At 38.4% G+C, this 17232-nt stretch overlaps 2 protein-coding genes across 2 annotated transcripts; both read right to left on the bottom strand.

Annotated features, from left to right (window-relative positions):
- Nucleotides 1–3553: 3553 nt before the first annotated feature.
- LOC145786159 (uncharacterized) lies at nucleotides 3554–9557 on the bottom strand. The gene is made up of 10 exons (XM_082597810.1): nucleotides 9358–9557; nucleotides 8746–8867; nucleotides 8215–8322; nucleotides 7775–7897; nucleotides 6600–6777; nucleotides 6171–6273; nucleotides 5861–5985; nucleotides 5572–5676; nucleotides 3954–4053; nucleotides 3554–3682 (listed from the first exon to the last, which is right to left on the bottom strand). Exons 1-10 carry the CDS (start codon nucleotides 9555–9557, stop codon nucleotides 3554–3556), a joined length of 1293 nt encoding a protein of 430 aa, XP_082453936.1.
- A 2053-nt stretch (nucleotides 9558–11610) lies between these two features.
- LOC145786967 (uncharacterized) lies at nucleotides 11611–14745 on the bottom strand. Its single transcript, XM_082598716.1, has 5 exons — nucleotides 14487–14745; nucleotides 12947–13266; nucleotides 12792–12856; nucleotides 12154–12319; nucleotides 11611–11894 (listed from the first exon to the last, which is right to left on the bottom strand). Exons 1-5 carry the CDS (start codon nucleotides 14672–14674, stop codon nucleotides 11773–11775), a joined length of 861 nt encoding a protein of 286 aa, XP_082454842.1. The 5' UTR covers nucleotides 14675–14745; the 3' UTR covers nucleotides 11611–11772.
- Between the last annotated feature and the right edge of the window lie 2487 nt (nucleotides 14746–17232).

The following is a 17232-nucleotide window of genomic DNA, read 5'->3' as shown; positions in this document are numbered from 1 at the left end:
CCTGCTGGCAAGATTGGATTCAAAGAGGAAGAAGCGCTGGACAGAAGCCATAGACTCAATCGACTTCACGCACTCCAGCCGCACAGCTTGGAGTACACTCAACAACCTCACTGGCAGATCACGTGCCTCTCGTCGCCAATGCCCCATTTCAGCAAATGCCATCGCCTCACAACTTGTGAAAAATGGAGTGCACAGAACGAGAGACCGTGAATCAGACAAGTCCGTCCTCAAGGAAATGACGGACCTCTGGAAGGTCCCAACACCTGTCGAGGGCAACATCTCTGGTGAGTTTACCCCAGAAGAATTTGCCTCCGCCCTCCAGCACCTAAAGCCAGGCAAATCCCCGGGCCTTGACCACCTATGCCCGGAACTAATACTCCAAGCTGCCCCCTCTATGAGGTCCTGGTTAAAAGAATTCCTTTCCTGCTGCTTGCGTCACCTGCGCATCCCAAGAATCTGGAGAAGAGCCCTAGTGGTTGCAGTCCCAAAGCCGAAGAAGCCCCCAGGGGATCCGAAGAGCTATCGCCCCATCTCTCTGCTCTGTATCCCCTTCAAAATACTCGAAAGACTTATCTACGCCTGTGTCGAACCGATAATAGACCCTCAGCTCCCTCGGGAACAAGCCGGCTTTCGCCACGGAAGATCAACTGTAGACCAGGTCACTCTGATTACCCAAGACATCGAGGACAGCTTCTCGGCAAAAAAGAAGGCTGGCGCCGTGTTTGTCGATCTCACGGCTGCCTACGACACTGTATGGCACAGCGGCCTTACCTGCAAACTACTCCGTCCCTTCCTGACAGGCACGTGGTCCATATGATTATGGAACTTGTGCAAAACCGCAGCTTTACCCTTTCCACCGGTAGCGGCCGACAAAGTAGACTACGTCGACTCAGGAACGGCGTCCCACAGGGCTCTGTTCTGGCTCCCCTCCTCTTTAACACTTACATCTATGACCTGCCTGACACCATCTCCAGGAAGTATGCTTATGCAGACGATCTGGCTCTCCTGCATCCAGCCGGAGATTGGCAGTCAATGGAGAGGAACCTAAGCCAGGACATGTCAACTATATCAACATATCTCCAGAAATGGAAGCTACAGCTCAGCAAGGCAAAGACAGTGTCGGCGGCCTTCCACCTAAACAACAAGGAAGCAAAACGTGAGATCAACATTACCACCGATGACGAACACCTCCCCTACTGCGCCGAACCCACCTACCTCGGCGTAACCCTGGACAGGTCACTCACGTACCGATGACACCTGGAGTCACTGCGCAAAAAACTATCTGCGCGCGTTGCATTTTTGAGGCGGCTGGCGGGTTCCGGCTGGGGAGCTGATGCGAAAACCCTTCGCACAGCTACCTTGGCTCTTGTCCATTCTACCGCTGAGTACTGCGCACCAGTGTGGTGCCGCAGCTCTCACACCCGCCACATTGACACCGCCATCAATGACGCACTACGCACTGTGACTGGATGCCTGCGTCCCACTCCAACGGACTGCCTTCCCATGCTTGCAGGCATCCAACCTGCTGAGCTTCGCCGTAAAGGAGCCATGATTTCCCTTGCTCGTCGCGCACTGGACCCCGACCACCTCTTCCACAGTACGTTCCAGCGCCTACCTGGAGGACAACAGCGACTGAAATCAAGACGCCCATTTGTGCCCGCCGCACGACAGCTTCTGAACAACGTTGAAGATCTTGGAATAAGTGCGGCACACTGGACGAACTACACATGGAACATGGAGTGGCAAAACAACACCTCCCGACTCCGTGATTTCCTACCCGACGTCGATCCCCACCCTCCGGGAATGTCCCTCGCAAGACTTGCGTGGGTCCGGCTTAACCGCCTACGAACCGGCGTCGGTCGCTTTCGTTCAGACATGTGCAAATGGGGCCTGGCTCCCTCACCGGGATGCGAATGTGGCGCCACAGACCAGACAGTAGATCATGTCGTCCATGACTGCCCAATCCATCAACCACCACATGGAGCGCCTGAACTGAAGGCCCTGGATCACGAGACTGTCGAGTGGCTGATGACATCATGCCCAAACATATAGTTCAGAAGAACAGCTCATACGACGAAGAAGCTAAACCTCCTAGTGGAGTCCATTAGCCAATCTAAAAAAAATTAGGGAGGGCCCACCAGATATTTCAAAGAATCAAAATTCACAAGATCAAATAAACAATGAAAAGTTTAGATCCGAAAAGGAACTATTGTAACAAGAAATCTGAGGGCTTGCCCCAAAAATTATGACAACTTTAACTTTGTTTTAAGCACTTTTTGTGCGTTTTTAGACCCAATATTTTTTTTTATCAAGACTATTCCCGATCGAGATATTCACCTAGTGGTTGGCCAAACCCATCAAACTGAAACTGGATTTCTCTAAAAGTTTGAATGATAAGTTTTGATTTAACATTGAAGTTGCGTTTTGAATGTGCTTTTTTTACAACTATTCACAAGGATTTAAAATCTTATTTGTTGAAATTTTCCGCTGCTGAGCCATGCGTTCTCAATGCCACTCGTTGGGTAAATAAGATAGGATTGAGCGACCTGAAAATTTTTGCAAAAACGTAGAAAATTTTATGTTTTTGGAAGGGAAGTGGCACGTGAACACGTACCACTCTGCATCTGCTACAGGTGGTGCCGTATAGTTTGAAGTTTCAATTTGATCATGTTTCAGATGATCATGCACAATGCACATGTAGCGCAATCGTGGCTAGTTATGGCACAATATACTTTAATATACATTGTAGGTTCAATGCAACAACTTACAAAACTATTAAGACTGCATCGATTTCATGTTTCTGAGATAAAATTAAAAGTCAAATTTGATAAATTTGTTGTTTTATCCGATAATTCCTCTGCTATTGATGTCCAATCTGTGGACCACAAACTTTCTCTGTGGACCAGTAAAAATTCCAAGTGGACCACATTGAGAATCACTGCCTAAGACGTTTACGCCTTCGTTGAATATTTAATATTTTAAATTCGTTTTTACATCTTCACTTGACAAACTAAATACCAAATTCTTAACGTTTAGCTGCTATAGCGCCAATAGCGGTAATGACTAACCCAGCGAAATTTATAAATACGTTTTGTATGATGTTTTGCCATTTTACAAATCAAAATAAAATTAAGCTAAACAGCTACCGTGGATTATAAGTTCGGAAACAATCACAATGCTCTGAATAGGCCTGCCTGTCGGAACTAGACGTGCAGGATTGACTTGCCGCTTTTATGACTGTAGGGAGTGCAGGCCTAATTGATCTTTGATCATGATATGAGTAGCCTATATACAGTTTTTATCGCGGTTTAGAGTTTCACATGGAATTCATATAGATATTCTCAGTCTGGAAATAGTATTCAAGCTACTGAAGAGTTTTATAACAACATCTGCCCATCTGTCATTTGCCTTTTAAACATTCTATAACACTGTTGTCTATGCTTATATTTAATCCAGATATGCTGCCAATTCTTTAATTTTTACTTTATTTTTTCAACCACAACTTTTTAATCGAAATTTATGGCAAGGTAGCACTTTGTAGGCTATTTCATTCTTATTGGAGATAAGTCATCACTCTGATAAAGTTATCTTCATAAGAAGGGATAAAGATTTCTGCAAATCCATCGTCATCCACATCTCCAACTGCAATTGCACCAACTGTTCCTTTGCTTTGCGAATAGATCTGAAACAAAAAACGTTACCATATAGGTGGTGGTCTAGCTAGCAGTTAGGCAAAGTTTTTATGTTTTTGTAACTCAATACCATATACTACTTCAAAATGGAAATCTTGCTTTTTTCTGTGAAAACAAGAGTAGGGCTAGCCTATTAGTTCAACTTGAAAACGTAAGACTTGGTTGTTAATCTTACACAATGTGTAGTATAGTTAGCATTGGAGACGCCCCTTTGTTGAAATAAAATAATAAGAATTAAAGTGGGAAAATCCAAAAACGAACCGTTATAGAGTTGTACGTCCAGTCACTTTTCACTTCAGAAGCAGCGGTTACCATGTAAGCTTCTCCATTATCATCTCCAGTCACAACTATGTATGGTTTGCTGCAATGAAACATGAATAGATGCGAAAATCAGCCTTGGAATTCTCTTTAAAAAGTGTAATCATTGATAAAGCTGGGATGCTATCTTCACTGGGGTTAGAATCAACTAATTAAAATAGAAAGATGCGTTTCTACTCCATGAACTGAAGTTAGAATTGTTTTAAAGTCTTTTCAACTGTCATTAGAATTTTGCAGGCATCCAACCATCCTTGCAGGCATCCAACCTGCTGAGCTTCGCCGTAAAGGAGCTATGATTTCCCTTGCTCGTCGCGCGCTGGACCCCGGCCACCTCCTCCACAGTACACTCCAGCGCCTACCTGGAGGACAGCAGCGACTGAAATCAAGACGCCCATTTTTGCCCGCCGCACGACAGCTTCTGAACAACGTTGAAGATCTTGGAATAAGTGCGGCACACTGGACGAACTACACATGGAACATGGAGTGGCAAAACAACACCTCCCGACTCCGTGATTTCCTACCCGACGTCGATCCCCACCCTCCGGGAATGTCCCTCGTAAGACTTGCGTAGGTCCGGCTTAACCGCCTAGGAACCGGCGTTGGTCGCTTTCGTTCAGAAATGTGCAGATGGGGCCTGGCTCCCTCACCGGGATGCGAGTGTGGCGCCACAGACCAGACAGTAGATCATGTCGTCCATGACTGCCCAATCCATCAACCACCACATGGAACGCTTGGACTGAAGGCCCTGGATGACGAGACTGTCGAGTGGCTGATTACATCATGTCCAAACATATAGTCCGGAAGAACAGCTCATACGACGAAGAAGAAGATTAGAATTAGAATTTTAAAGCAGTTAAGTCGATGAAATGATTGTGGAAGTAGGTATTTTTCAACTGAGAAATCTTTTTGAAAAAAATTAAAACCTGGAAGTTTCGCATACCTGTGGACTGTAGACTGTAGGCTATAATGTTAAACTACTGTCTCCCGTCGGTAAAACAAAAATGAAAGTTTGACATCTGCTGTTCTTTGTAACGTTTTCTTTTCTTTTGTAAATAATCCTATGGACTTGGTATGCCACTAATTATCCTTGAAGTGCGTTACTCAGCTGCCTACCCAGAGAGTTGAACCTTCATTATTTGATCCCGTCGTTTCTGTGTTTGCAGACCCTGGTGTTCAACTGTTTATCCACCGTTACTAGGCCTACATGCAGTTAATCTTTATATGCTTTGAAAAATGAAAACTATTTTGAACTTTGTTTCTAGATCTACAAAGTGTCTTTGAATCAAACATTTGACCGGACGTGTCTGTATAAGTCCATACATTTACATAAAAACAAATTTGAATCGGATTCAATCCATATCTACTCGCCACAGCCAGATGGGAAACCAAGCTGGCGTAGCTCAATAAGTAACTGCAAATAGCAGAAGTAGATCTCCTATGTAAATTGTGCAGGATTTTTTTTACATTCAGTGTAGCTACTAGTTTCAGTTTTAGCTATAGCTTATCTCTCAAATGTATGATCCGATTACTGCTTTAGTAGGTTTTCAAAACAATCTCCTACTTTCCGTTGTATTTCATTTCCACCACAGGCCAGAAAGCAACTGCCGATCCTGGTGATCCTGAACCCGGAAATCTGAATGATGTGTATCCGTCTTGCAAGACATGCCTAAATATTGCAAAGTCGATGAAAATGTGTAGGTTACGTCGTTGCAATTAGACAAGTGATTTGTTTTTTTGCTTATAAACGTGTTGCCATTTTGTCACTGCACATATTCCATCACTTGGAATGTTAAAAACCAAAACTTAAACATTATGCATCTACACTGTTATTTTAAAATGAAAGTCTATGCCTTGTCCATGGCTCGTTCTGCCAGTCATCTGGAATCTCGTAGGCCAAAAGCGCCCCTGGGCTTCCCAATTGACTCCATGTAGTACACAAAACATCCAATCTTCCGTCTGCATTCACGTCTACAACCTGGAAAAAAAAGAAAGCTCTGAGTGATGAACATAACAAAAATTTAACGTTATTTTAAAAATAAATGAAGCAGGTTTATTATTGAATACTTTAGTAGAAACACTGAATTTATAATGAATGCAGACATAAAAAATATATGTAGGCTACAGTACAGCTTATAGCAATGTAAACTATTTTGTTTTTACCTGTAAATCAAAGTACCATCCGTAATTATCCACCGATAAGTGCTTGATGGAAGATGCATCTAACCAGTCATTAGAAGAACTCCAAGTCAGACCCAGTTCGTGGCTTTTATGAAAAATTAAAACTATTGTATAATAATATGTATAACAATGGACTGATAGTAGTAATAATTATATAGACTCATAGTAAATTAAGTAGAAAAATATCTCAAAAACCTTCACGTATGATTTTGATATACAACAATGTAGTCGGAAAATTGACATAATTTAAAACGTGAATATATATCTGACATTACAGAGGTTTTAGTTTTGTTAATTAATTTTTTCATTTTCATTCGCTGGACCATACAAAAAACAGAAAGCAGCATCTAATTTTGGTTATAAAGTTGCTTGGTTGTCATATAACAGATTGCACTTTACTTATGTCATTACCTCCAGAATCCAGCGCTTAGTATCACTGTGGTGGTCGAGCCATCTGGCAACTCCATGTCGTGTATACGGAACGAAATGTCCTCAGTTCCTTCATGGACGACATGTAGATTCCAGGAAGGAGTGATGTATTTCAAACCAGGGTTTTCGAGCCAAATTAACTGAGATTCAGTTGCACCAGCTGTCACAATTCTTTCGACAGTTATTAACTATATATCGTCATTTTTTATGTAGGCCTATAACCAGTGGCGTAGCCAGAAAAAAATTTTGGGGGGGGCCAAATATTTGATGAATTGAAGAGAACGACAAAATGTTTGATTTAAGACATCGCCACCTGATGTGCAGTGGCGCATCCTGGTGGGTTAAGCAAGGGAAGCAATAAAGCTGGTGGGGGTTAGAGCGTGCCGAAGGCACGCGTATTCTAGGGGGGTCCGGGGGCATGCTCCCCCGGAAAATTTTTGCAAAATTACACTTAAATAATGGATTATAACGCTTTCTGGAAACACTTTCAGGGTAATATTTGTATGAAACTTATTAGCAGATAAACAGCTATTAACTTATTAAAGGTAGCTCTTATCTACACACAAACGGGCAAAAACTGCGGCTAAAATTAGAGAACACAAAAAACTCAGCTACACAAAAACCCTACAGAGTAAGCGATTCTGAAATTGCTTCCACAGATTAGTTAAAAGAAGCGTAAATCGCGTAAACTTTGAGCGATTTACGATTTGCAAAATTTATTGGTGTCTTTCTGTGTGTCTAAAACAAGTCCTGGGGGATGTTAATAGCCAGATGTCTTGGAAAACAATATAAATTTATACAAATTATATTTCAACAAAGGGTTCAACTTCGGAATCCAAACTTTGAAAATTTGGGGGGGCCGTGGCCCCGTTCGCCCCCCCCTGGCTACGCCTATGCCTATAACTGCTAGATCTGCAGCGGTTTTTTATTCGGGTACGCATGTTAATTGTTTACGTTTGATGTAGCAAAGGTTTCATAAAAATCGTTTGGAAAAAAACAAAAACTTATGTGAGCATGATAGTAAGTTGATCATTGTGGAAATTTAAAAGAGCCACTTTTGGTTATAAACCTTTTCTGAATGCACATTGCTTCAAGGCGTGGTTTCAATTAGGCATTAATGGCTCATTGCAGTGTTAAAATAATTAAACAGATTTTACCTCCAGTTCCATACGCTCTTGCAGTTACTGCATCCAAGTAACCATCCTGGTTCATATCTTGCCACAACACACGATGATAAAACCATATTTTGGAGCCACCAGTTGGCGTAATAAGAACAGGAACTGGAAATGTAATCCGGTTTAGTGGAAGACTTAAAACAATTGCTGAACAGTTTTTACCTCAATATGTTTTACAAGTATTGCTGTCTAAAACTAGAAAATATAGTTTAACGAACTAGGGCGTAGGACAGGAAAGCTATACAGGATTGTACTCGAAGTAAAATTAATGTACAAAATCTTTGTTTCTATATTGTATCAAAGATACTGCATTTGCAACAAGTATAAAATGCCATGGCAACAATTCAGCTATTCTTCTCCTTTCTAGCACAAGCTTTTGTTTTTAGTACCGGTAAGTTGCAATTGAATACTTTGTGCTTCACCTGTGTTAGATTTGTCTGTAACATCGATCAAGGCGATAGAACCATTGTCTTTGCCAGGCAGAAAAAATCCACTTGCAACAGTCCAAACTCTTGCATCGAAGACACCATCTTGAATTTAAAAGTGGTTTGTTTCACCGAATATATTGCAATTCTATTTGAGGTACATTATCTATGATTTGCCTGCTACATGCCACATAATTATTTACAAGGTTAAATGTTGCCCAAATTAATTTAAATTTCAAATTGACTTCCATTAAACAGATTTCTTGTGTAAGATACTGTTTTGCTCTTGTTGATGTCTGACTTGATACTGTAATTCTAGAACTGTAGGCTAGCCTAATGATGTCAGCATAAGCATACAATCTATAGGCCTGTAAGGAATGCATTTTCACGCCGATGAGCAACACTTTGCGTACATATAATTCTACTACAGTATAATTTTGGTTTTCCTTTGACAAAAAAATCGGCAAATTAATATATTTTTGCACTTGAATCATCCTTTGCATGTCAGTTTTGCAACACAACTTTCACCTGGGACCTGGTTGACTTCGTTAGGCCAAGACAGCTGATCGGTTAACATGTTTGAGGTAAATGTGGAGTCAAGCAAGTAGTCATTGACATTGTTCAAACTGTACGTTGTGTCTTTTGCATTTCTGAACGAAGCACAAAGATTTTGTTAATTTTAGACAAAAAAAATGAAACATCAGTAACGAATTGAATCAATACTGTGCAGGATGTGGTTTCAATAGGACTGAGTTGCATCTTGACCGTTTGAAAACTTATGAAATAATGGAATTATGCAAGAGACGTAATCTTAGAACAAGTTAGGCTACAACATCCTGTGAATTCTAAAAATAGAAATGAAACCAGTTTTGGTCAGAATTTTAACTTATCTTGCAAAATTTCCTCTCGATACATTCACAAGTAGGCTAAGTAAGTTGCTTCGGGTTGTGAATTAATTTTATGTTTTCTTGAGGTAGGCTACAGTTTTGTACAAATGCTGCAGCCGTATCGCAATTAAGCAGCTTGTAGGCTAGCAGTGTGATGATGAGATTTTATTTATTAGAAAGATGTGATTTTAGTCAGCAAAGTTAAAGTGCAATGCACCTATTTATTTTAGTCTAGCAACGAAATCTTACGCACATGTCTCCATCAAACGATGACACCCCAATGTCATTGATAGTATGCCCGGCATTTGCACTTGCCTCTTTGTTCTCTAAGATACTGCAAAAAGCTGGACTGAATGAGAGAGAGACATCGTACATGAACTTTGGTTTTGGGCTAATTTCAGCTCCATGCAAGCACAAAGGAAGAATGCACAAAAATAATCCCACAGTTAACATTTTTACATGTAACGATGCCTGATTAAAAACACTGCAATATACACATTTTTATTTGAGTAAGATATTAAAAATACCGCCTTTTCGGTGGCAAAAGCTTTGAAAAGTAACTGAACCTGGCTAACTTTTGTTGCTTAGTATGTTCAATCGTTCAGTTGCATCTTAGCTCATGGATCCTTATATTATAGCTTATCTTTCTTTATAGAACCGAGGAGGTAGGTACAAAGGTTGAGAGGCATCACTCTCCACTGTTACTGATGCTAGTAGAACCGTAAGCTATATATTTAGGGTAGAATAAGCTCTTGTACAAAACATTTGATTTTTACAATGTAGGCTTTGAAAGCTTGTCTACAAAGATTAGTTATTCTTGACATTTTTATTGCGTAGGCTACCAGTCTCCTTAGTCTTTATAGATAGTGTAGCCTATTGCATTAATAAATGAGCCAACAAACGTAGAAAAAGTACTGTAATCAATCCAAATTTGAAAGCTTTTTGAACCGCAAGCTACAAACGTTGCTTGTTCCAAGTACGATTTATCACCAACAAAGACTGTCGATTTTCAACTTTTGGCAGATCTTGGTAGTGTAACAAAATATATAGAACTACTTTACTTTTGATGACATTCATTCTCTTATGTAAGTTTGCTGTAAGCAGCTGCACTTTCCCATACCAACGTCACATATTCCGATACTGCAAAGTATTATGCAACTGTCAGATAATGGCGTATTGCTATAGACTGTGTTAAACATGTAGTGGTAACATATTGCTTGCTTATGATTAGTTTGCGCTTTTCTTCTATAAACAAACAATTCCATAATTCAGCTACGTCGTATTTTGTCTTTAAAAAAAAAAAAATAACTGCGTTCTTTAAGCATTTAAACTCTTGATTTTTCTCATATGCGTTTGTGGCATACACTTTGTGGCTAATGGTTCAAATTAAGTAAAGAGTAAGCAAGCGCCAATTTGTTGGTCCATTGCAAAGCACATGTTGTCGATACTGCAGTAGTAAAACAAAGTGGTAAAAATTAATTTAGGAAGAGAATATCTTTTGTCAGACTGCAAAGCCTCTGTTTAAGCTAGGTTTGTACATTATCTTGAAAATTATACATAATGCTGTTAAGTAGTTGCAGAATATTTGTTTGTTTGTTTTTCATATCTTTATCCTGCATTGCGGGAAAGCTGCCTTGAGCGCTATGCATCGGTGTACGCCTTCCGACATACACCTGACCCACGCTGCAGCCGACGGCAATGTTTGTTTCCGGTTGTCTACTCTACTTATGACTTAAATTTGGTACTACCCATTACTCGAAATCGATCACTGGGTAGAGGCAATTATCGTAAAGTTTCTTGCCCAGAGAAACAACAGCAGGTGCGGGTGGCTGGAGTCGAACATGCAGGCTCTCGACTGCGAGCCAACGCGCTAACCACTCGGCCACTGCTGCTATTTTGAACCACTGATGCAGGCACGATTGCCAAGTCAAACAATATTAATTTTTTTTACACGCGAAGTCGTTATTATTGAAAACTATTTTATCCGCTAGGTGCCACTATTGGGAAAACTGTCTTTGAAGTGAGGTGCCGAATTGCACACACTAAATGTTGCAACAACATCTTTTAGTTTTGCTGTCATTTCTCTTCTCCTGAACACGTTGCAATCGATTTGTTTAAGAGCTTAGCAAATCAGTAAGTCCCTTGACAAAATAACTTGTCTAACGAAACGTTTGAAATAGATACGCTACGGATTTTAACTTGATAAACCTATTTGCTTAAGTTATAACTTCTCGACACCAAGACATAAGCCTGAATTCGTTTAGACAAAACCAAGGCACTCCTTCTAATTTACATTTCATTTAATTTAAAGCAACTACAAAAAATAAATAAGATTACGTAGACTTTGTGAATGTCATTTTCACATGCCTCGGTCTGTGGTAGGCCACGAAAACAGATTGTAACTCACCCTCACTTGTTAAAACTTAAAAGCTTTCTTAGATAAACTTTATAAAGGATGCCGAGTTTTGTATGTCACTATGACATTTGATTTTTTTTATTAAGAAGATCAGTTTTGTGCAAAAGACAGAGTAAAAACGAAAATACAAAGATATCTGCTAAATAAAAACTCGAAGCTATTTTCTTTCAAACAAATAAAATCGAATGCTACACAGATTTGGTCGGTATAAGGTTATGAGACAAGAAGTAGAGCTTCGGTTTGGTGAACTGGTCAAATAACAGAAAATCGTCTAAAGTCCATGCTCATTTTGCTTATCCCCATATGACGTAAAAACGAAGAACTGCTGAGGAGGGAATCGGGCTGCCGTACCATGGCGCTAGAGAGGTCGCTTGCTGCAAGTAAGAAGAAGCATGTTTAAAAATCACAGCAAGCGGTCCACATTCAGTTTTGGTGATAGGATAAACCACAGCTGCAATTAACATCTCTTTTAACTTTGGACATTGCAGCGTATTGGACGATATAAGTGAAACAGATAAATAAAAATAAAAATTTTAACCGGTAGTTTCAAAAAGTTGCAGTTAGTTGTGTTGATTTCAAAACTTGTGTCATGAGTGTATCAAATGAACCAGTTGAACATATCATTTTACTTACCTTTATATTTCTCATCAAATTCCTCCTCTTCTTCTATTTCCCATGAAAAATCATCCAACATTGCGGCGTGTTCGTCACAGCTCACTCTCGCCTTGTGGCGGTTTAAGTTTTCTCTAATATCGAGCAGTTTCCGCGCTAAAGAGTGATCTTCCATGTGCATAAGAATCTGAGAAGCAAAAAAAATTCTTAAGACCATGCAAAGATATGGTAGTTCAAACGTAATACAGTTCCGCATATGCAGCCTCGGATGCACAAAAATGATTATCAACATGCCTTTCACGATTATGAGTTGGATCTATTTTTATTTTTGTGCAAATTTTATGTAACTACAACTGTGCATTATGCAATATACATTGTAGTTATTGAGTTCTTCTTTCTATTGAAAGGATATTTAATATAATTGCCAATCTTTGTTATCTCATTGCTTCAATGAATCTAAAACCGTCATGCAAGTTTTTAATTTTACAACAAAGCATCCGTGGCATAATATTGTATTGCTCAGTTTACGACACTTGCTAAAAACAAGCACCATACTTTGGATTATAACAATTGTTGAAAACACATGATAATTATGTTAAAACAACATTGAAAGACGTAAGTCTAATTAATAAAAGATAAGAAAGCAAATATATATTTACAAGATCTCTTCGAATCTTCGAGAGAGATTCTGTAATTTTCCGACACCGTTCCGCTTCGTTGGTTCCTAAAAATTAACAACAGTGTCCAATTATCCAAACATACTGAAAGTAGATTGGAAAAGAAAACCACAAGTTAAAATGGTAAGAAAACTTACGTTTTTCAGCTTTCCGGGGAAACAAGCCACAGTTGTAATGTGTGCTCACTTCGTCATCATCCAAGTCTGCGGAATCATTTGAGGCTGACGGCCTACTTTGCCTTGAATTTGTATGGGAATGCAGCGGAGTTGTCTTTGTTGAATGGTCATTGTTCTTTTCAGCACTACAATCTGTTTCATAAATATTTTTTTCTGCGTATCTTTTCTTCAATTGCTGGTTGTTGTCACTGCAATGTTCGTGAGTTCTGGATATGGCTAGGCTCACTTTTTCGGTAACTTCTTGAATTGTGGCCAGGTTTTTTTCTTCAGGTGCAGGATTTCTGAAATAATTTTCAAGTAAAATTTTTAAGTAATCTACATTTGTAATGTATAAAAAATTGTTTTAGTGTCACAGCCCACTGCATTTTCGGCATTGTGCGCAATCGCCTACACTGCAAGACCTCATCACTACGAGCTACCTTATGTCATCAAAACATAGAAAAACAAGCAACCCTCCGCGAGGTTGTCCGATTTGGGACTTCAAAAAAAAGGTGAAATGCATTGGAGAAAAACGTTTTAAAGATGAAAAGAGGATTGGAAGTAAATCTCAATCGTCAATTATTGTCAAAACTTCGGTTTATGAAACTTGACTGTAGGCTATTTTAATATTTTAACTTAACAAAATTTTGCAAAATAGTCAACGTTCTGCATGTAAGTTATTTTGTTTGTAAATAGCCTCTGCTGACTTTTAATACATTGTTTGGTTGCAGTTATACTGTACAAAAAGCATGCTCTCAAAATATTACTCAACATAATATTAATGTAACTAAACTTGCTCTTCCCAAAAGCGACAATTAAATCCATACTGGTTGTAATAGTCACCTAGACAAGATTGTATTCAATTCTAAAAGAAGGGTTTGTTTTCGCAATACTGAAATATAAGTGCATCATTATACAGTATACAATACATGTATGTATGCGAGTTACGTTTGTGAAAACTTTCTACGTATGCTAAATAAAGCTTTTGGTTTTGAAGCAAAAGTTGACTATAAGCCTTGCAACTTGTTCCATAAATCTTGCAACTTTGCCAAACCAACATGCAGATGATGAATTATATTAATTATAATAATCGGACATCATAAAACTTTGAGAGTTGAGATTGAGTTTGTCTGCTTACGTTGCACTCGCATGACACTTGCCGCGGTTGCCACAGGGATTGCAAAGTAACTCAAGTCAGGTAAGTATCTTTAATGTTTTTTACCAGATGATAACAGTAGGCTAAGCTACAAAAGTGTAATTCCAAAACAGGTAAGCTAAGCCAGAAAGCGCTTAACTAATTTTTAACATTTGAAAATCTTCAGGTTTTCAAAGTCATAAAGTTTTTAGTTTATAGCGGTTAAGAAAACGTGATGTATGCGAAATATGTCACTGCCTTATTCTTAATCGAAATGGTCAAGAACAAATAGGTGACATAACGAGTAGTTTTGAGCCCTCATACAATATTTTAGGTTTAACACTTTTACGGAATTATACTTTATTAAGCAAACCAAGCAACGCTTACCCAAAAAATCCTTGAAGTTTCTTTTCTTCAATTGCATCTTTCCATTGAAGTACTGAGCGTCTTTTAATAGCAAGTTGAAGCTTTTGTGAAAGTTCTTTTACTTTTAAAAGATCATTTTCGGTTTCGCTTTGATCTTGATTAGAATTTTGCAAGCAAATGGTTGGTATTCTAACATCGGTTTCAATCATGTCGATTGCAATCTTAATTCGATGAGTAATACAACCTGTTAGTAACAATGATGTTGCTTAGAAATAGCCTTTTGACTCGACTCCTGCAAAATAGTTAGCCTGATATGAAAACATAGACCGGTTTGTTAAAAAAGGACCGTTTAATAAAACGATCTTTATTTAACTGACTGCTTTTAGTTTTGGTCTTCTACAGCAACAAAACAAAACTAACAACTGAGAAGACCACGGATAAAAACGTTATTTGTTGCCAAATTATTATTTACTGTATAAATCTACCAGTGGTTTGCCTGACGTTGAGACACACTGTAAGCTGCTCATAAGCAGATCACATGTAAACATATTATATAGCTACTCCTATCATCGGCTTACAGATAGGTTGTAAGCGTGAACTCAAATAGCCTTAGTTTGACCTTTAATGTTGATCAAACTGCAGCAGGTAGTTGTTGTTGTTATGTTTTCCTGCAAACATGATAGGCCTACTATAAGTTCACAAACACTGAGTTTCAATTTTTACGAAACAAATTACTGCGCCAAAAGAAAATAATTCAATGCAGATTCGGAAAATATTTTAAGCGTACCTCGAAGGCTATTCTAAACTTTTTTTTGGAAATTTATTTCGATGTATTTTTGTACAGTAGGTTAGTTATTGACAAATTAAAATTTCACAATCTGCTTATTCAAAGTCGCAAGATTTTTCAGTTTTGTCCGCCAACATTGAGTCAATGCAAAACAAAACTGATTTTCTGGCTGGAAACTTCTCGTTTGAGAAAATTATCAAATATCCTGTTGGTTTTCTATGCCATTGTATTGCAACACCTTCAGAACATCTACTAATGTTGATACAGATATTCTACTGTAGCCATAACCCCGTCAGAACATCGTGATTCTATCCACGTCCCAACGACGGCCTGCGGAAGTTGCTTCACAAGAAAGCATCCGAAAAAACTTTTCAGACAGCAAAATTTATCATTTTTACATTGATCCAACGTCTGCGAACGTTAAAGCAATATAAAAATTAAAGATTTTCCTGTCTGAGTTTCCTTCAATTGTTCTAAAAAAAAACTCATAACACGTTGCTGGTATCCTGTCAAAACACAGATTATCCGTTTTCCAAAAAAACTCTCAAGCAACAATAATTGATCGTTCAATGACATTTGAATGACGCAAACGCTTTTTCGACGTTTTTGTTTTGTACGTGTCCCCGCAATCAACTGCGTCTTTTTGTCATGATAAACTTTTGACTGCTTTTCCTGATGTCTCTTTCCTACTTGGAAAAAACACAATTACATTTTCAGTTTAATCTGTTGTCACATATAACCAAATTATTATCATTTACGCTTTTTCGCTTGACGCAGCAAATCAATTTCTCGCGATAAGTTAATTGATCAAGACGACGTCACGAATGCAAGAATTCATTTTATGACGTGCACAACAAAATCCCAAGCCGTGTAATTTAAGATGGAAAATTGGATACAAAGTTTTTTCTTGGAAAATTACCTAGTAATGCCACCCTTGGCTGAATTGGCCTCGATAATAAACAAGAAGTGTGTACAAAAGCGGTATTTTTCAACGATAATTAAAATTTTACTGCTCTAGCTCTTGCTGATTCAGTTGTGACATCACAAACTTTATGGTAGCCAGCAAAACACGTTTTTAACATTTCTGAAGACGTTAAATCAATACCATGCGCACTTTTTTTAGCTAGGATGCTAGCTAACTCTTGCTTTGGGCAAACCATCAGAACAATAAATGACAACCTTTTTAATTTTCCACAAAAGCAGAAATTACGAGATTTCTGAAATAAATTTAAAATAATTCTATTAGAAAGTTCTGGATTAGGCAATTGCAATATTGATAAAATTTATTGGACAAGAGTCTTTAAATAGTTTTTTTTTTATAAATAAGCATAGAACAAACTTTGAGGCGGCACTGTATTTTTTCACAGAATATTATCACTCAATGATTTTAACACCATTCAATTTATGCTCAAAATGCTTTAGACATTATTCTTTCTCAAAAGCAATATTCTATTTAGCAAAATAAGTTGGTAATTACCCAAATAATTTTCAAAAGCATGAAATTAGAAAAAAAAATAAAGCCGCATTAGACAGTCAATTGACAACAACTTGGCTGTAGAAAAGTCTTTCAGGAATAAGTCGAGACTGAGAGACATGAACTTGCTTGTCCAAACACTGTATGAATTCATCTGTTTTTCACATTTTGGCGTTAAATTAACATAATGATTGAAGCATAAATCGTAAAATTCCCTTTGACAATCGTCTTTTCTATGTTATTTCATTTTTAAACCTGCTTTAACTTAACATGACAGTGTTACAACATTTATGTCGCTGCAAAAAACATATCTGCTTAAGATCAAACGGATCTGGTTTATTTTTACTTGTTTATAGTCGTTCTAAAAGGCTAACGTTACAGTCATACTGATCAAATAATTTTGGAAAATTTCTAAGATAAGGCCTAAATCGGTAAAGTTAAATTAAACGGTAACATCTGCAGGCCTGCAGCTGTATTCTGAAGTTTTGCCTGTTTTCAAATGGCGG

The sequence above is a fragment of the Aplidium turbinatum genome, chromosome 17 (assembly GCF_918807975.1).
Source record: "Aplidium turbinatum chromosome 17, kaAplTurb1.1, whole genome shotgun sequence".
In the NCBI taxonomy this organism is placed as follows: domain Eukaryota; kingdom Metazoa; phylum Chordata; class Ascidiacea; order Aplousobranchia; family Polyclinidae; genus Aplidium; species Aplidium turbinatum.
The sequence above is the reverse complement of the archived record's forward strand: the minus strand, read 5'-3'. Positions and strand labels throughout refer to the sequence as shown.